This window comes from Oculina patagonica, chromosome 10, assembly GCF_052425735.1.
Source record: "Oculina patagonica isolate OP01 chromosome 10, crgOcupat, whole genome shotgun sequence".
Classification (NCBI taxonomy): Eukaryota; Metazoa; Cnidaria; class Anthozoa; order Scleractinia; family Oculinidae; genus Oculina; species Oculina patagonica.
The window spans coordinates 6,836,710-6,857,999 of record NC_135767.1 but is presented as its reverse complement, the minus strand read 5'-3'; the positions used below and the strand labels follow the sequence as shown (position 1 = coordinate 6,857,999).

At 35.2% G+C, this 21,290-nt stretch overlaps 1 protein-coding gene across 1 annotated transcript; it reads left to right on the top strand.

Annotated features, from left to right (window-relative positions):
* The first annotated feature begins 13,145 nt into the window (after window positions 1-13,145).
* On the top strand, window positions 13,146-21,290 carry LOC144667188 (uncharacterized). Its single transcript, XM_078528596.1, has 3 exons — window positions 13,146-13,353; window positions 18,492-18,830; window positions 20,683-21,290. Exons 1-3 carry the CDS (start codon window positions 13,251-13,253, stop codon window positions 21,288-21,290), a joined length of 1,050 nt encoding a protein of 349 aa, XP_078384722.1. The 5' UTR covers window positions 13,146-13,250.

Here is a 21,290-nt window from a genome sequence, read left to right as displayed (position 1 = left end):
GAAAATGCCTTCTCCTTCACTTTTTTTAATTTTTAACAGCACCTAAATTCTAACATTACACAACAGAGAATTGCGCTAATTTTCATTCATTTCTAAATAAACGAACTTGTCTTTTTTGCGTTTGCCAGTCACATGACTAGTATGAAGGGTTCCCGACAGACGTCATGTTTCCTGACGAGTTTTTAATGCTGAATGATCCAAAAGTTGAAGCATCCTCTGAACTTCCTCGGAAATCTTCGGCAAATTTCGTTAATCTTCCGAAAAGTTCGAAAATGCTCGGAAACATTCGTATGGTCTTCGAATAACACTCAGACAATCTTCGGACTTGAAATTGCAAAAAGTTGCTCTAAAGGAAAAAAAGTTGCTCGAAAGATGCAAAGTTGCCAAATAGTTGCCGAGCAACTTGTGGAAATATAGTTTAGCTACGCCGCAACAGCCATAGTCTACAGTTATAATCTGCTGGGGTGTAAGCGAGCTTGACAGTCTGCTACTATGTTAAGGTACACAGAAGAATCATAATGGATGTGAAGATGCACAACTGAGGTTGGCCAAGCGCCAGACATGCGGCTTTACCTATCGCTACGTACTCGCACGAAGCTCAATTGCAGTTGCACGATGCTGATGCTAATAGCTTTAGAACTGAGATTTGAATACAAGAATTGGATGATTTGCTTTAGGCTATCCTTCATTACTTTTCAGAACTCGTCCTTCAGTAAATTTGTTCCACGACATTGAAAACGGTGAAATCAATGTGAGATATCTCTTGAGTCACGCTCTGCCTTTGATTCTAGTCTAAAAACGAAAAAAAGGGAAATAAATGCGAAAAGTTTGGGAAATTCTGTCATTTTTGTAAAAATATAACGTCAATAAAAATGGTTTGCAAGCGGGCCATATGTTCTATCTTTGCGGAACGGACCTTTTCAAGCAACGAGGAGGGGGGAACCTCGAATAAACTTCTGTCACAAAAGTAGTACTATATGTTTGTGTAAAGGCAAGCCCCTACAAACCAATGACATATTGCAATATTAAGTTTTAACGGTCTGACATTATATTAACAGGATGTCGTTGATTTAACGGTTCGAAGTGACCAGAGTGTCAAAAAGTAAAGAAACGGACATTGTCTTTTTGCGTGCATGTAAAGAAGTTACCTGGGGTTGGGCACCATCCCGGCGGCTGTCCTTGGTACGTTTTAAAAACTGCGTTTTTCTTTGTCAAAGTGTAGGCTGAAAACACCGCAATTCCATGATATTCATCGAACATCGTGGCGTAGTAGGTCTGCTGTGGATCCTGGTGACGAGTCGGTGTCGGTGGTTGACAGATGTATCTTATATCCGGATAGTTGGGTTTACGTAAACCGACTGGTTGAAGTCCGCCCACAAAAAACTGCCTGTAGCATTGTTGGGTAGGAATATTGAAAAAATACTTAACAACTCTTCGTATCCCTGTGACATCTTGGTTGCATTCATCTCTAGTGTTGTTCTTAGAGCTTAATGTACGACCACTGCTACCTAGTTGACAAATAAAATGTAAGTAATATGTTTTCAGTATCTTTCATACACGCAGTCTTGCAATCAGTCACCACTATGTTCTCTTTTGTTGTCACTCCATTTACTTCACAAAGCGATTTTAACCTAAATGGAACCATTATTAGCAGATGGGAGCTAGAAGCAAAGACACCGCAAGACCAAAGACTCTGGGTAACTCTCAATCTGGCTTCACAGCGCATGCCCCACGTCGAAACAAAAAAAGGGGGGCGTTAGATTAATGTCATATAACAAGAGCCTTTTCTTTAGGTAAAGCCTACACCCAAATACCGGGAATTTCGCTAAAAATGTCGAGCAAAAACGAAGTAGGAAGTGTAGCTGGCAAACTATCCTTATTACCCTTTACTTCATTATGCAGACATGTCGTCCGTTGTACAAGGAAAACAGTGGCCCAAAAATAGACTCAATATTTCGGTAATCTGGTTTGTCAGAGCATCATCATGATGTGCCGAAGGTCGATTTCTGTTCGGCATTCAAAAACACGTCACAAAGTTTCTAAAACCCACCGATAAATTGAAAGTTAAGCCAAGATCTAGAGCAGCAGCGGAACCTTAAAAATATATTTTTGTGCAACCGTCAACAAATGCGCGAAGCTGACTAAATCAAGGGCAATCATACGAAAACCATAGCAGCGATCTTCGGCCACCACGATCGCTATAAACTTCTGGACAAATTTATCTTATTATAATTAATTTTCCGATTAAATAAGCCGAACTTCATTATTCAGAAATTTAAGCCAATTTTTCTAACTGTGCACGTCTTATACTAAGGCGATTCATTCGACACAAAAACTCCCTCGCCGAGTTTAAAGTTTTAGTGTTACAATTGTAAAAAAAAAACTAACTGACAAAAGTTTTTCAGTGGTTTTCAGGAGTTCACGTTCACTTTACCCTCAATCTAAGTAGTCATAAAAGTGCATGTTACAGGCGTTTAAACAGTGGGATCGGAGCAGGTTAAGCTTTGTTCGTCTTTAGATTATGTTCACACTTTTATTTGGAAAAGAAAGACGAGTGTATCTTTTAGGGATCTGCCCCTTTTGTATGAAATAATAGGGGGATTTTTGATCGAAGAAATGGTTGATGTTAGATTAAATTCCAGTTTTGCACTAGTATTTGTTTTAAGTTAGGCTCTAATTTTCGATATTGCAAAACGAAATGCAAGATTCGTTTGTTTCGTTTTTGTCAAAGGGCGAGTTTTCTATCCTCAAATATAATCCACTGCGATATATTTAAAGTAGATTTAAACATGACAACATGGCAATTGAAAATAACTGAAAATTGAACAAATTTTGGTAAAAAGGGCCACAATGTATTAGGATTGTCGATCGAAATCAAGATACTGAACAGCTTTTCCTTTGTCAATCTAGGTTAATTTTGTGCTAGCAAGTTCTTGTATCATACAAGATAAGTTTCTGTCTCTTACCATTCTTGTTTTCAAGTCTTTCAGCCACAACACTGGACGTCATCAGTACAATAACAAGCAGAGAGAGCAACATCTTAGCAACGAACGCTTCCATCTCAAATTTGAGAAAGGGCCGGATAAAACTATGCCAACACAGAATTCAAGGAGAGGCAAGCCTGCAAATCACAGCCAAGGCACAATAGGGCAACGTTACCGTATTAAAAATTACCTTATGCCCAGAAATGTTTCGAGAATTTGAACGATTGAATAGATTGTCCAATTACGCGTTAGGATTATGTCATCGTTAAATTTCAGTCGGAGTACTTCACTGTTCAAAAATGCAAACTATTTCCTCTAATGTGGAACTGACTCGAATGGATTATGATTACGGAACGCTTGAGAAATCCCTTAAAATAAGGAAGAGCAGTTTTTAAGTTTTTCAATTTGTTCAATACAAAAGGAATCAAGAGAGTCTGAAGACATCTTACCAAATGGAAGCAGGTTGAATGATATTAGACCTCAATAAACGGACAAAGAAGCCTTTTGAGACATTAGATTTCAACGCGGTTTATAATCTCGGAGTAGCTTATGCTAAAGTAAATTTTCTGTCTCTTTTTCTCTATCAATCGGTTTTCACATGAGCAATCTTATATAAAACGAAAGCGACCCCCAATGTTAAAGACGACGATTTTATGACATGGGATCTATCAATTTAAAATATTCAAGAAGAAACCTGATTTAAATTTAAATCATTTTGTTATAGTTTAAAATTGATTTTAGGTCAAAATAATTTCAACCAAGTTAGATTTGTATTTGTCTTTGTTTAAAGATTATGTTAATAAAACTGGAACAAAGGAAAATACAAATAAAACTAGTTTGAAATTATTATCACCAGAAATTTATTTTAAACTACAACAAATATTTTAGAAGCAGGTTTTTATTGAAAGTCAGTAAGTGGTTTTTCCATCGTAACTGCTCGAAATACACAGCTCTGTAAGAGAATTGTGATTGGATCTTGGTTGAAGTTTTAAAAGTTGCAATTTTTAACATCAAAACACCAAATGGGAGCGGGTTAGACTTTGTTTGACTTCAAACAATAGAAAAGAAAATTCTTTTAAGCTATTGGATTTCAAGATAAGGAGCTTCTGACAAAGTTTATTTTTCTGTTCATTTTTATCACGTGTAAAAATACCTGGAACTTTAATTTCTGTCACTCATTCGCTCGCTATAATGTTGGCTAATTTGATAAGATTTGTCACACGTCAATCTTTTAACAGTCACCTTCATTTTAATATGTTCATTGTTCACATCAGGGCTTATCATTTTCATCTTTTCGCTACCATATATACCCGTTTTGCACAATGCCCTTTTAGTCCTTTTAATCCCTACTCTGGGAATGAGTAACATTTTTAATTGTCCGTAGTAAATATGTCAGCTTTCTTAACAATATATGATACGGGGAAGCTCCGTCCCAGGATCCAAACCTTAATCCTTAAATTATATACGAACCATTTTTGAAAAAGTAGACATACATCTCTTTTCTAGACTTTTCACTTGAGTAATCCTTAAAATATATAATACTTACAATAGATGAATCAGACGTTCGGTGAATCTGTTCGAAATATTTTGAACGTCCTTTTAAATACTTAATGACAGTTTTCCTTACCCTTTCCTCTACTTAAACGTGTGATATCCTTACCCTTTTCTATACCTCCAGCTAGTCTTAAAAGGGTATACCACTTTCAGACAGAGCCTCCCCTTATGCGGTACCGTAAATGTTGAAAATCGTATTTCGATTAAACAAGAAATCGTCAGATGTCATTTGCTATTTTGACTGTTTACCAGTTGTTATTCATACTCTAGCTAAACCGTTCTCTAGTGTTGGTAATAATTAATGTTTCTCGGTAAAGAACATCTCATTAACTTGAAGGGATCCAAAAAACACTTTAAAAATAATTCGATTTCAAAACCTGGATAGCCAGGACAACCCGGTATCATTATCAGTTGTCAGTAAAGTTTTGCCATTTGTTAGAAGTCAGTAAAAATATTTACCGTTTATCTGAACTGGATTTTTATTATTTTGTTTTTTTGTAATTAATTGTCGGTTAAAATGTTCTCCTTTTCTGCTATCAATCAAAACGTTTTGCCCACCGTCAGTTATCAGTAAGGAATTTGAAGTCTTGACACGATAATTGTTTTAAGTGAGCTTTTCATCAAAACGAGATTTCTAGTCAGATCTGTTTGGAATACAACGTTCTTCGAGCGGACAAATAATGGTTTTGTAATGGATCGACTAAAATTGCAATTAAATTTAAGAAACTAGGTGTTCACCACATAAAGGGTCAAAAAAGGTATATTGCGTCCGATCCTGCCTCGTATGTTCATGCACATGTCGAAAAACTGGCAACGAGAAACATCTATAAATAAGAAAATATCTGCTACGGTATTAATGGTATACATTATTTCTTTGTAAGGTTTTATTTGAGTTTATAGAAACTATATTTTGTAAGAAACATTGCAAATAGATGAATAAAGAATTATAAATAATTACGAGAAACAACTGAAGACTTGATCAAAAGTACTTGTAAAGGTTGCATTTCTGGTGATTAGAGTCGTCGGTATCCCGATATAGTTTTCCTTTGCCAAACCTAGATTGTGTGCTAGTTTAGGTTCTTATATTATACAAGATACGTTTCTGTTTCTTACCATTCTTCTTTTTAAGTCTTTCAGTCATGACACTGAACGTCATAAGAACAATAATAAGCAGAGAGGGCAACATCTTAGCAACGAATGCTTCCATCTCAAATTTGAGAAAGTCAGGTTAAAACTGCGCCAACACGGAATTTAAGGAGAGACAAGCCTGCAACCCGCAGCCAAGGCAGAATAGGGCAAATTTACTTTGTTAAAAATTAACTTATGGCCAATTAAGAATTTGGACGGTTGACTAGACTTTCCAATCACGGGGGAGGATTGTGTGTCGACAATTTGTCGTTAAACTTTAACCGGAGTACTTCACTTTGAAGGAATTGAAAATATTTTCTTTTATGTGGAATTTACATGATCAGAAATGGTAAACATTATTTTGTAAAGTTCCTTAAAACGTCAAAATGAAGAGAAACCCTGCAACTCACAGCCAAGTTAAGCAGAATGGCGCGAATTTAACTGGTTAAAAATTAACTTATGGCTAGATTGTCCAATCAAGCGATAGGGCTATATGTGTTGACAATATTTCGATATACTTGATACCGGAGTTCATTCACGGTCAAGAAATTCAAAATATTTCCACTAATATGGAATTGACTGGATCAGAAATGATAAATATTTGTTAAGTCCCGTAAAACCTCAACATGAAGAGTAGTTTATTTGTAAATTTTCAATTTCGTTACGACAAAAGGGATCAAGAAAATATTAAGTGAATAAAAAAGACATCTTTCCATATGGAAGCAGGTTGAACTATATTGACCTCAATAAACGAACAAAGAAATCTTTTAAGATATTAGATTTCAAGGCGAAAAACATGATCTGCGAGTAGCTTCTGGGAAAATGAAAATTTCTCCATCATTTCTTCTATCAATCAGATTTCACATGAGCAAAATTATGTCTACCAATGTTAAAGACGATGATTTTATGACATGGGTCACGGGATAGCGGGATGTCTTAGAGAAATATCCTTCTTCAGGCATTCAAAAAATAGTTTCTCAGTAGTGGGAGAACAATATCCTCTTAAGCAATTTAAAATATTCAAGGTAAATTTCAGAAGTTGACTGTGTTTTTTTAGAAAATAAAAGGTTTTAACTTTAACTAATTGAAATACCCAGTTCTCTAAGAGAATTATTGGTGGATATCAGTTGGAATGAACGAAATTGCAATTTTTAACATCTCATAGGCAATTGGCCGGGAGCAGGTAAACTTTGTTCGTCTGCAGACAATAGACAAAGGAAACCTTTGAAGCTAATAGATTTCAAGTTATAGCTGAATTTTTATTGCGCTTTTGACAAAGTTTATTTTCTGTCCATTTTTAACTCGTGTAAACATACATTGGTATAAGAAGGTTAACTGTCTGTCACTGGGAAATCCCATGTGCGATTTGCACTTCGCCCTCTTATCCCTAGTTTGGGAAAGAAAGAAATTTATCCGAAGATCTGAAGAAAGATGTTGGCTTTCGACAAGTTATTCGTAAATCCGAAGATGAAGTACATATAAGCATTCTGTACGTTTCGTTACTTAATAATGGTAAAAACAGAGTAAAAATATATTAAGGACTGTATGGAAAACAAGAGAATGCCGTTTCAAATTTCGAGGACTTTTCAACACTCATTCAAAAGTTCAAGTACTTTTCAAGGACATTGTCATATTCAACGGCGTTTCAAGAAGACAGCCAAACTTTTCATGTAACGGCTTTTCAAGACTGTGCGAACCATGTGAACCTTGAACAATCCGAAAAATCCAGCTATCCAGTAGGGGAATTTTGGCTGTATGGTGGAAATGCGGACGGAAAATAAAAATTAAAATTATCGAAACAAAGCAGCCGCTAAGTGCATGTTAAAGACGTTTTAACAATGGGATTCGGAGCAGGTTAAGCTTTGTTCGTCTTTATCTAAGACGAGGAAAATCTTTTACGCTATTAGATTTCAAGGCAAGGTGGAATTTTTAAGGAGCTTCGAAAAGCGTATTTTGCTTTCAAGTTTTCTGCCAACAATCTTAACCTTGCTGTTTGATATGTTCAGACTTTTATTTAGAAAAAAAGAAACATCAGTTTTATGACGTCCTTGTTGATGGGTTAACTCATTCGAAATCAATTAATTAATCACAAACGAATTTAACACAATTAACTAGATAAATTCGCGCCATTCTGCTTAACTTGGCTGTGACTTGCAGGCGTTCTCTTCTCTTTGACGTTTCAAGGGACTTTGAAAAATAATGTTTATCATTTCTGATTAAGTAAATTCCACGTTAAAGAAAATATTTTCAATTGTGAAGTACTCCGGTTGAAGTTAAAAGACAAACTGTCGACACACAATCCTGCCTTGTGATTGGACAGTTTGGTCAACCGGCTAAATTCTTAATTGGCCATAAGTTAATTTTTAACAAAGTAAATTTGCCCTATTCTACCTTGGCCTTGGCTGTAGGTTGCAAGCCTGTCTCTCCTTAAATTCCGTGTTTAACCTGACTTTCTCAAATTTGAGATGGAAGCGTTCGTTGCTAAGATGTTGCCCTCTCTGCTTGTTATTGTTCTGATGACGTCCACTGTTGTGGCTGAAAAACTTGAAAACAAGATTGGTAAGAGACAGAAACTTATCTCAGTGTATGATACAAGAACCTACTAGCCCACAACCTAGGTTTGGCAAAGGAAAACTATTAACGACTCTTATCACCAGAAACCTTTTTACCTACTTTTGATCAAGTCTTCGGTTGTTTCTCGTAATTATTTATAATCCTTTATCCACCTATTTACAATAATAATACTTACAAAATATAATTTCTATAAACTCATATAAAAACTTTCAAAGAAATAATGTACATCATAAATACCGTAGCAGATACTTTCTTATTTAAAGATTTTTCATGAAAAGCTCACTTAAAAAGTTATCATGTCAAGACTTCAAATTCCTTACTGACAACTGACGGTGGACAAAAAGTTCTGATTGATAGCAGAAAAGGAGAACATTCTAACCGACAACTAATGACAAAAAGCAAAATAAGTTAACATCCAGTTCAGATAAACGGTCAATATTTTTACTGACTACTTGCAAATAGCAAAAAAATTACTGACATCTGATAATAATACCGCATCGTCCAAGTTTTCAAATTGAATTCTTTTTGAAGTTTTTTTGTATCCCTTCAAGTTAATGAAATATTCTTTACCGAGAAACATTAATAATTTCCAACACTAGCGAACGGTTTGGCAAGAGTTTCCTGACAACTGGATAACATCCTAAATTTTAATGTCAGTAGAACTGACAAATGACATCTGACGATTTCTTGATTAATCGAATTACAATTTTCAACATTTACGGTACCGCTTACGGGAAGGCTCCGTCTCAAAGTGGTATACTCTTTTAAGACTAGCTGGAGGTATAGAAAAGGGTAAGGATATCACACGTTTAAGTATAAAAAGGGTAGGAAAACTGTCATTTTGGTATTTAAAAGGACGTTCAAACTATCTCGAACAGAAGCACCGAACGTCTTATTTATCTATTGTAGGTAAAATATTTAAAGGGATTGCTCAAGTGAAAAGTTTAGAAAAGAGATGTAGTATTTTTACTTCAGGTGCCTGAAAGGTTAACCATTTTCTATGGGAGGTATATTAAGGGGGGATTATACCTGAAGGCCGTTTTTTCACCGCTTAACATGGGTTTAACGGAAATATCTCGTTCGCTGTGAAAGGAATCCAAAAACGGTTTCATTATCCTATATGTCTATGTTTTGCTGCGTTTTGTAAAGTTTTGGGTGATTTTCGGGGATGTGGGGAGGAGATAGTTTTTCTCAAAGGATTAGTAAAATTTAAAGAAATAAGAAATATTGGAGATAAAATGTGATTTTTAAATTAGAAATTGGTAGACGGACACCAGTTAGTCCCCTGACAACCTGGAGTGCTCTTGCGTGGGGGTCAACTGTCTGGTGGTGTTTGAAATGTTTTTTCTTCCTCCAATCCCTTCTTTAAACCTCTTAAAATTTCTTAAAGGGGTAAAGGTTTGGACCCTGTGGCAGAGCTTCCCCATATAAAACTTTGTTGACAAAGCTGACATCTTTACTACGGACGTTTGAAAAAATGTTACTCTTTCCCAAAATAAGGATTAAAAGGGCATTGTGCAAAACGGGTATATATGGTAGCGAAAAGATGAAAATGATAAGCCCTGATGTGAACAATGAACATATTAAAATGAAGGTGACTGTTAAAAGATTGACAAGTGACAAATCTTATCAAATTAGCCAACATTATAGCGAGCGAATGAGTGACAGAAATTAAAGTTCCATGTATTTTTACACGCAATAAAAATAAACAGAAAAATAAACTTTGTAAGAAGCTCCTTATCTTGAAATCCAATAGCTTAAAAGGATTTTCTTGTCTATTGTTTGAAGTCAAACAAAGTCTAACCTGCCACCATTTGGTGTTTTGATGTTAAAAAATTGCAATTTCCAAAAATTCAGCTAAGTTCCAGTCATAATTTTCTCAGAGAGCTGGGTATTTCGAGTAGTTACCTGAATAAAAAAACCTCGTACTGACTTTCGAGAAAAAAAAACAGCTTCTATTAGTGAAAATAATTTCAAATACGATTGATTTGTGTTCTTTTGTCCCATATTTATTAGCATAATCCTTAAATAAACACTGAACAAACTGAACAAAAAAAAACAATCTCTAGATATGATTTTAACCTGAAATTCATTTTAAACTATAACAAAATGATTTAAATTTAAATCAGTTTTCATCTTGAATATTTTAAATTGATAGAAATAATTTTCCCACCACACCAGAGACTATTTTGAATGTCGGTAGAAGGCTATATAACTGTAAGCCTAATCCCATGTCCCATGTCATAAGATTGTCGTCTTTAACATTGGCGGTGGCTTTCGTTTTATATAAGTCTGCTCATGTGAAAACCGATTAATATAGAAAAAGAGACAGAAAATTCATTTTCGCATAAGCTACACCGAGATCATAAACTGCCTTGAAATCTAATATCTTAAAAGGCTTCTTTGTTCGTTTATTGAGTTCTAATATAATTCAACCTGCTTCCATTTGGTAAGATGTCTTTATTATAGGCTTCAGATTCTCTTCATTCCTTTTGGCCTTAAACAAATCGAAAATCTTAAAAACTGCTCTTCCTTATACGTTTTAAGGGATTTTACAAACGTTCATCATTTCTGATTGAGTCAGTTCCACATTAGAGGAAATATTTTGCATTTTTGAATAGTGAAGTACTCCGGTTGAAATTTAACGATGACGTAATCCTAACGCGTAATTGGACAATCCATTCAATCGTCCAAATTCTCGAAACATTTCTGAGCATAAGGTAATTTTTATTACGGTAACGTTGCCCTATTGTGCCTTGGCTGTGAATTCCAGACTTGCTTCTCCTTGAATTCTGTGTTGGCACAGATTTATCCCGCACTTTCTCAAATTGAGATGGAAACGTTCGATGTGAAGATTTTACCCTCTCTGCTTGTTATTGTACTCATGATGTCCAGTGTTGTGGCTGAAAGACTCGAAAACAAGAATGGTAAGAGACAAAACTTGTCTTGTATGATACAAAAAACAACCAGCACACAATTAACCCACTATAACGAAAAACTGTATCTAGATACCGATCGACAATCCTAATACATTGTGGCCCTTTTCACCAAATTTTGTTCAACTTTCAGTTATTTTTAATTGCCATGTTGTCAGGTCATGTTTAAATCTACTTTAAATATATCGCAGGTGCATTATTCAAGTTAAACTTCAGTGAATCAGTGCTAAGGAATGGCGTTAGCAAGGGCGCGCCAAATTTGTTTTCTTTTTAAAATGTACATAATCATATAAAGCAGAATTTGAATGTCAAAGAATGAACCGTCCTCGAGCCAATAGACAGCCTGTGTGATACGACAATCTAGTTTACAATGGAAAGATTGAGAAACTCTCATGCCAACTTTAATCAAATTGTTTATTTTCTCGAAAATAAGAACAATAAACAAGTATATATGTCGAACTTAATTTATTCGGCTGGCTTTATTACATGTGTTAATTTCGTTTGTGATTATTAATTAGATTTCAATTCAGTTAACCTATCAAGGACATAAAACTGATTTTTCTTTTTCTTTATAAAAGTCTGAACATATCAAAAAGCAAGGTTAAGATTGTTAGAAGAAAATTAAAAGAAAATACGCTTTCTCAGAAGCTCCTTAGAAATTCCTCCCAAACTTGTTATCAAATCACGTAGAAGATTTTTTTGTCCATTGTTTGAAGTCGAACAATATATAATCTGCTCCCATTTGGTTGTATTAAGATGTTAAAAACGCAATTTCCTTCATTACAACTGAATTTTAAAACATAATTCTCACAGAGACCTGGGTATTTCGATTAGTCGGAAGATTAAAACCTATTTTTTAGATCTATCGGATCGGATATACCTGAAACATTTTAACTTGCTAAAAATAATTTCCCCACTAAACTGGAACCTTTCTGAATGTCTAAAAAAAGGTATTTGGAAACCACGATGATTTGTATCAAAAGCCTTATTCCTTATGTGAAAGCCGATAGCAAATAAAAAAGAGACAGAAAATATATTTTCGCGAAGATCCTCGGGATTCTACTTTACGTTGAAATCTAATATCTTAAAAGGTTCCTTTATCCGTTTATTAAGGTCCAATGTAGTTTTACCTGCTTCCATTTGGAAAAATGTCTTTTATATAGGCTCCACAGATTTCATGACCATTCTGCCTTGAAGGAATTGAAATATTATAAGGTGCCTTTTATTTGAACTTTTAAGGGATTTCATTAACGTTTATCATTTCTGATCTAACCGATTTCACATTAGAAAAAAATATTTTGATTGTCTCAACAGTCAAGTGCCCCAGGTTGAATATTTCTCGATTCATGTCCTCGGAGATTCTATTTTGCCTTGAAATCTAATATGTCAAAAGGTTCCTTTGTCCATTTTTAAGGTCCAATGTAGTTTAACCTGCTTCCATGTGGCAATATCTCTTTTATATCGGCTCCACAGATTCTCATGGCTCTTTGGCCTTAAAGGAATTGAAACATTATAAAGTTCTTTTTATTTTAAGTTTTAAGGGATTTCATTAAGGTTTTTTATTTCTTATCTAACTAATTTCAAATTAGAAAAAATACTTTGAATTTCTCAACAGTTAAGTGCCCCAGGTTTTAATATTTATCGATGCATGTCAACACATAATTCTGCCTCGTGATTGGACAATCTAGTCAATCGGCAAAATTCTTGGAAAAATTTCTAAGAATTTCTACTTATTACTAACGTTTATCATTTCTGATCTAACCAATTCCACATTAGAAAAAATATTTTGAATTTCTCATCAGTCAAGTGTCCCAGGTTGAATATTTCTCGATGCATGTCACCACATTTAATCCTGCCTCGTGATTGGACAATCTAGTCAATCGGCAAAATTCTTGGAAAATTTTCTGAGAATAAGTTAATTTTTAACAGGCAAATTTTCGCCATTCTGCTTTTGCTGTGAATAGCAGGCTTGCTTCCGCTTATATTCATTGTACTAGTAAGCGCAGTGTTTACAAGTTGCCTCTCCTTGAATTCTGTGTTGGCACTGCTTTGTCCAGCTTTATCCAAATTTGAGATGGAAGCGTTTGTTGGGAAGATTTTGCCCTCTCTCCTGATTATTGTACTGATGACGTTTAGTGCTGAGGCTGAGAGAGTATCCATGGAGAAGAACGAGAGTGGTAAGTAAAGAGAACGAAACTTATTTCGCACAACACAAGACCCTATCTGCACAAGCTTTCACACAACCAAGTTTGACAAAGAAAAAACGGTGTCTGGATACCGACGATTTTAGTCATCAGAAGTTATAAGCTTGTAATTTTGTTCAAGTCTTTAGTTGTTTTCTGTTACCAGTCATTAATTTTCTTTTTTAACATTTGCATGATTATATGAGACAGGATTTGACGTTCCAAATTCAAAGGTCAATAGAAAGTGGACAGAAAATCCACTTAAGTTTTCCACATGCAACAATTATTTTGTATTTTCGTATTTAAGTCCATCGCAGTAAACAGCTTGTTTTTACCCTTAATGCGGTGGCCACTTTGTTTCTTGAATAAAATTGCAATTTTAGCCGTTCCATTAAAAATCCATTCGTCCCGCGGCCGTCAAGGAACATTGAAACTATGATATTTTTATTTCGAACAGCTCTGACTAGAAACCATTTTTATGAAAAGCTCACTTAAAAAATGATCGTGTTCATGACTCAAAATCGTTATTGACAACTGGCGATAGTAAAAAATACGTTTGACTGACATCTGAAAGACGAAAAATTCAACTGACAACTAATGGCAAAAGATCAAAAGAATTTAATTCCTAACTGAGATGAACGATCATAATTTAAACTGACTACTGGCAAATGGTAATGATCAGATACTGCTCCCTTTCAGATCATCTTAGAAAATTTCAATGTTTTCAAAAACTTAAAAACCGCTCTTCCTTAGAGGTTTTAAGGGATTTCACAAACGTTCATCATTTCTGATCAAGTCAGTTCCACATTAGATGAAATATTTTGCATGTTTGAACAGTGAAGTACTCCAGATGAAATTTAACGATGACATAATCCTAACGCGTAATTGGACAATCTATTCAATCGTCAAAATTCTCGAAACATCTCTGGGCAAAACGTAATTTTTAATAAAGTAAATTTGCCCTATTGTGCCTTAGCTGGGATTTGCAGGCTTGCCTCTCCTTGAATTCTGTGTTGGAACTGCTTTATCCGGCACTTTCTCAAATTTGAGATGGAAACGTTCGTTGTGAAGATTTTACCCTCTCTGCTTGTTATTGTACTCATGATGCCAGTGTTGTGGCTGAAAGACTTGGAAACAAGAATGGTAAGAGACAAAAACTTATCTTGTATGATACAAGAATCTACCAGCACATAATTAACCCACTATAACGAAAAACTGTATCTAGATACCTGTTTTTACCAAATTTTGTTCAAATTTAAGTTATTTTCAATTGCCATGTTGTCGAGTTTAAATGTACTTTAAATATATCTCAGTTGGATTGTTAATGTTAGAGTTTAAATCAGTGATAATGAGGAACGGCGTTAGCAAAGGCGCGCCAAAATATTTTTTTTCTTTAAAATGTGCATAATCTGACAGAAGTGGAAGTAAGAAGCTTCCTTGATTAGACAAGTAGACCATATTTTGAATGTCTAAAAAAATAACCGTCCTCGAGCAAATAGATAGCCTGTGTGATAAAACAGTCAAGTTTACAATGGGAAGATTTAGAAACGCTTATGTCAAATTTGATAAAATTGTTTATTCTCGAAAATAAGAACAATAGACAAGTATATATGTCGAACTTAATTTATTCGGTTGGGTTTATTGTATGTGTTAATTTCGTTTGTGATTATTAATTAGATTTCAAATGAGTTAACCTATCAAGGACATAAAACTGATTTTTCTTTTTCTTTATAAAAGTCTGAACATATCAAAAAGCAAGATTAAGTTTGTTAGTAGAAAATTGAAAGAAAATACGCTTTCTCAGAAGCTCCTTAGAAATTCCTCCCACACTTGTTATCAAATCACGTAAAAGATATTTCTTGTCCATTGTTTGAAGTCGAACAAAGTACAACCTGCTCCCATTTGGTTGTAAGATGTTAAAAACGCAATTTCCTTCATTTCAACTGAGATTTAAACATAATTCTCATAGAGACCTGGGTATTTCGATTAGTCGGAAGATTAAAACCTATTTTCTAGATCTATCGGATCGGATATACCTGAAACATTTTAAGTTGCTAAGAATAATTTCCCCACTAAACTGGAACCTTTCTGGATGTCTGAGAAAGAAGATATTTGGGAACCACGATGTATCAAAAAATCTCATTTCTTGTGTGAAAACCGATTGCTAGACAGAAAATATATTTTCGCGAAGCTCCTCGAAGATCCATTTTTCCTTGAAATTTAATATCTCAAAAGGTTTCTTTGTCCGTTTATTAAGGTCCAATGTTGTTTAACCTGCCTCCATTTGGTAAGATGTTTTTGATATAGGCTCCACAGATTCTCATAACTCTTTGGCCTTAAAGGAATTGAAACATAATAAAGTTTTTTTTAAGTTTTAAGGGATTTCACTAAGGTTTTTCATTTCTTATCTTACCAAATTCAAATTAGAAAAAATACTTTGAATTTCTCAACAGTTAAGTGCCCCAGGTTTTAATATTTATCAATGTATGTCAACACATAATTCTGCCGCGTGATTGGGCAATCTAGTCAATCGGCAAAATTCTTGGAAAATTTTCTGAGAATAAGTTAAATTTTTTACTTATTACTAACGTTGATCATTTCTGATCTAACCAATTCCACATGAGAAAAAAATATTTTAAATTTCTCAACAGTTAAGTGCCCCAGGTTGAATATTTCTCGATGCATGTCAACACATTTAATCCTGCCTCGTGATTGGACAATCTAGTCAATCGGCAAAATTCTTGAAAAATTTTCTGAGAATAAGTTAATTTTTAACAGGCAAATTTTCGCCATTCTGCTTTGGCTGTGAATAAAAGGTTTGCTTTCTCTTAAATTCATTGTTGGCGCGGTGTTTACAACTTGCTCTTTTTTGGGATGGAAGCGTTTGTTGCGAAGATTTTACCCTCTCTGCTTATTATTGTACTGATGACGTTCAGTGCTGAGGCTGAAGGAATATCTATGGAGAAGAACGAGAGTGGTAAGTAAAGAGAACGTAACTTATTTTGCACAACACAAGTCCCAATCTGCACACAACCAAGGTTCGCAAAGAAAAAACGTTGTCTGGATACCGAAGATTTTAATCACGAGAAGTTATAAGCTTGTAATTTTGTTTAAGCCTTTAGTTGTTTCTTGTTGTCAGTCGTGTTAATTTTTTTTGACATGTGTGCATGAACATTCTCTTGGCATGAACATATCAGACAGGATTTGACGTTCCAAATTCAAAGGTCAATAGAAAGTGGACAGAAAATCCACTTTCCTAGATGCAATAATTATTGGCCGGTTTGTTTCTTGAATAAAAATGCAATTTTAGCCGTTCCATTAAAAATCCATCCGTCCCGTCATGTAACATCGCAAAAGTATTTCGAACAGCTCTCATGACTAGAAACGTCTTTTTTATGAAACGCTCACTTAAAAAATGATCGCGTCTAGGACTCAAAATCGTTACTGACGACTGGCGATGGTGAAAAATACGTTTGACTGAAACTGAAAGGCGAAATTTTTAAGATACAACTCATGGCAAAAGATCAAAATAATTTAATTTAATTTTACTGAGTTAAACGGTCAAAAATTTTAACCGACTTCTGCCAAATGATAAAATTTCACTGACAACTGACAATGATCCTGCTCCCTTTTAGATCATCTTTGAAAATATCCATGTTTTCAAATTTCAATCTTTTTCAATGATTTTTGTTTCCCCTCAACTTGATGAAATTAAAAAAGAATGGCAATAAATCTTCTTTACCTGAAACATTTACTTTCTCCAACAAAAGAGTACGGTTTGGTGGAAGTTTTCTGACAACTGGTAAACAGCCAAAATTTATGTAGAACTGGCAAATGAGCCGTGTGTTACGATCTTATCATCCTTTCTGACATCTGACAACTTTCTTAACACAAATTACCCTGAAATTACAATATTTGCAATGAAAAGCATATGTGAAATATGAATTTGAAAGCGAATCTCTAAATTGGCTATTACATAGAGGATATTACATGGTTGCGCGGAGATATGAAATTTATCTTCGAGTGTTCAAATCGATATCTCACGAGTGAGCGCAGCGAACGAGTGGGATATCAATTTGAACACGAGAAGATAAATTTCATATCTCCAAGCAACCATGTAATATTCTGTTTATTATATAAACCTACTAATTAGGATGTTTTTGACAATTTTTCGAAGATTGCCGACTATTTTCGGAAGATTTCCGAAGATTTGCAAAATGTTGTCCGAAGGTCGTACAAATGTTTCTGAACATTTTCCGAACTTTTCCGAAAATTTCCGAAGATTACCGAGGAAGATCCGAAGATGTTTCGACTTAATATTGATTTACTTTGGCTTATTCAGCATTGAAACAGGGCAAACTTGTCAGAAAATGTTTCGAAATCGATATCTTCATATGTGAAAATAATATGTTATTTTCACGTGTGAAGATATGAGTTTTTCGCGTGAAAGATTTCCTGGTATTTCACTGAAGTTTATATAATAAATATGGATATGTAAATATAGGAGTAGTGTAGGCCTGTCAACTAATTAATACCACTGTCAAATCAGGGGTACCTAAATTTTCAGAGGACTGTGGAGGGGAGGTGCTTGAAAATGTTTTACACTAGACAGGAAGGTTCTCAATTTATTTTCATAAAGGGTAATTTCTCATTAGTCCCCTCCCTTGAACAAGGGACGCTATATCTACATAATGAAGAAAAGGGAATATAAGAAAAGTTTTCCATCTACACTTACTACTTCGTTTTTGCTCGACATTTCTATCGAAATTCCCAGTATTTGCAGACTTCACCTAAAGAAAAGGCTCTATTTTATATGACAATTATCAAGCCCCCCCCCCCCCCTCTTTTTGTTTTGGACGTGGAGCATGTGCTGTGAAGCCATGCACGTTTTCCCGCGCTTGCTTGGTATTTGTTACGCCGGTGTATTTGCTACTAGTTCCCATCTTCTAATGGTAAATGGCGTGACCACAAAAGAGAACACAGTCGTAACTGATTGCAACACTGCGTGTACGAAAGATATTGAAAACATATTACAGTAGGACCCCGGTAACTCGAACTCTGAAGGGAAACGAATAACAGTTCGAGTAAGCGGGGTGTCGAGTAACTGTATTTACTTTTTATTTGTCAACTAGGTAGCAGTGGTCGTACGCTAAGCAGTAAGAACAACACTAGAGATGACTGCAACCAAGATGGCACAGAGATCCGAAGAATGATTCAGTATCCTTATGAACGACCATGCTACGCACAATTTTTTGTGGGCGGACGACAACCAGAAGGTTTGCGCACTGGCAACGATAATTTAAAATACATCTGCCAACCACCGAATCAGCAGGTTCAGCAGACCTTCTACGCTACCATGTTCGACGAACGTTATGGAATTGCGGTTTTTTCAGCCTACAAATTGACACAGGCAAACGCATACTTTCCAGGAGGCAGAAAATATGGTGTCGTACAATGGACACAAACCCCAGGTAATTTATTTAAATAAGCACAAAAAAGTCTTCCTTAAGATAAAGTTCCTTTTTGTGTAAGGGTTAGTGTTTTAAATTTCTTCAGTCAGTTTTTGGTCGCCACTTTTTATACTGAACAAAAACAGTTGTAACTGCAGGATGAAATGAGTTCTAGGAGCTCGTCTTTTCATAAACATAACTTACCGGCTTTGATTTTCATTCTTGGTTGATTTTGTTATGTATGTTACTTGAAAGAAAAAAATTCGTGTAAACATATATAAGTAATTAAACATACACAAGTAATAAGTATTGTAATTGAAGACATGAGAGCAGGGCCGGGTAGCGCTTTTAACATTCCCTTAATTATTTTCAAAATAAATACCTTATTATAGGAAATTATGTTAACACGTTTACTTTAAGCATCTAACCAGAACTTTTCTTAAATTCGCGTTAATTTTATTACGCGTAAATTTTGTTCGCGTTGTTAAAATGCTTCCTTATATTCCTATAATAAGGTAGTAGACCTATTGTGGTACTCCATTACTGGAATACCGGAATTGAAAGTAAGTAGGATAACGAGAAAGCGTTATGCTGGTATTTCCATCAAATAGTTGCAAAGAAAACGATTATTTTTGTTGAGGTTTCCTTTAATTCAACCCTTTAATCGGTGAATTTACTCGAAAAATCGGGGTTTTTTTAACCGTCATATTATTTTTTTTGGTGGTACGATGCGATTTCTCTTAACATTGCTAAAAAGCACTTTTTCACACTGCAACAAGATTTTGATGTAGAGGCCATGTCTGTATACAATATTTTACTTTGGCGCATGCGCATAAGCCAAAATGTGGACTTTTTTGGCCGACCCGTACCGATTTTTTTTTTCTTGCCCCCATTGCTTTTTTCTTTTTCCTCTGTCTTCTAATTCTCGCTACCTTCCACTCTGTGCATCCCTTCTACTGGCTGGAAAGGTTTTGGTGTTAATCAATTGTAAACCCTGGAAATGAGACCTTGATCAAGTACAAGTATATTGCCCTGTTTTACCACCAATTTTGCACCAAAATCTGATCATGTTTTTTTTTTTGATTAGCTTTGACAGAATGCAGTCGATATTCAAGATGGACAGGTGGTTCAATGACCGCTCCTTCAAATCCCGGAAAAAACCGGGTTTAGCACCACAATTGTTAAAAGTACTCATAAAAAGAAAGAGGAAGAATTGCTATAAAGCCCAGGTCGAAAAATGATACAGTTTTATCATTGCAGTCAAATACCCTCCGCTATATTTAATACTTTTTTAAGCTCGATTTTCAATAGCCGAACTTCATACTGACAAATTTGAATCCTCAACCGCCTTTAACTTCTGTGCTACTTGTGATTGGTTTAAAGAAATGCTGGCTTCTTACGGTAAAGTTTGTTAACTTCTGTAACAGCCTAAAAGCACAATACTATAATTAGACTTGTCAGTAGTGCAGTTTAGGTCCCGTCCACAAGTATCCGTTTTGATTTGGAAACGAAATTTTGTTTTTCCCGTTTTTTTAAATAAAAGGCGTCCCCACGTTTCATTCTCAAATATTTTTCGCCCGTTTCTGTTTGAAATAGAATATTTTTTACACGATTGGCCTTGAATCATTCTTTCTCTCTTCGCAGTAGCAGTAGCAGTTTTTCATGAGAAATAACATTTACCAGTTTATGCTTACGTTAAATATCATGCCCCCTTCTTACCTAAATGAATAGTTGTTCGTCCTACGGACTTCGCACTAAAAATGAAACTATAACATTTATCTTTTTGTGTCCGTCATATGTGGCCACTTTGTACTTAACTACTGTTTTTGGAAAGTTTTTTTTTAATTACTTTCGTTCACTTTTTCATTTTAAGGTGTCCAGCCACAAGGAAGTGATGCTTTATACAATGGTCGGAAACAAGAGATACGAGGTCACCTGGCCCCAGCAAATATTTTCTCAAATAACGCTCAGCGTTATGCTTCCACTTTCACGTACACAAACCATGTTCCACAGAAAAACAAGTTTAATAATGGTCTGTGGAAAACGTTTGAATACAGGATACGAGGGTATGCAAGACGATGCACACAGGTACAGCAGCAGGGACAGCAGGTTCAGGATTCTGGAATTTTGTATCTTTTAACCGGCACTTCCTTTATGCGCGTTGGCGGACAACAGGGCAACCCTCAGTCTATCGCAGAAGATATTAAGGGAATTCCACGGAATAATCCCACCGTAAAAATTCCTAATTCACTATGGACCGCTGGTTGTTGTGTACGCCCAAGTGATCAGCATACAGAAAGTTTTGCAGTGATTGGAAATAATGTCCAGCCTGCAAACCAGCAGCTTACCTGGCAAGTTAGGGTAGAACAGCTGCAAAATATCCTTGCAGCCGACGTTCATCGACACGGTCTTAGCAATCAAAACGTCCTTTTGTTTCCAGGTAATCAAAATTGCTTGAGGAATACTCAGCAGAACCTTTAA

Coding starts and splice junctions, on each gene's coding strand:
- LOC144667188 (XM_078528596.1), top strand. CDS start 13,251: ATGGAAGCGTTTGTTGGGAAGATTTTGCCCTCTCTCCTGATTATTGTA. Junction 13,354..18,491: donor CATGGAGAAGAACGAGAGTG/GTAAGTAAAGAG, acceptor TTTGTCAACTAG/GTAGCAGTGGTCGTACGCTA. Junction 18,831..20,682: donor ACAATGGACACAAACCCCAG/GTAATTTATTTA, acceptor TTTCATTTTAAG/GTGTCCAGCCACAAGGAAGT.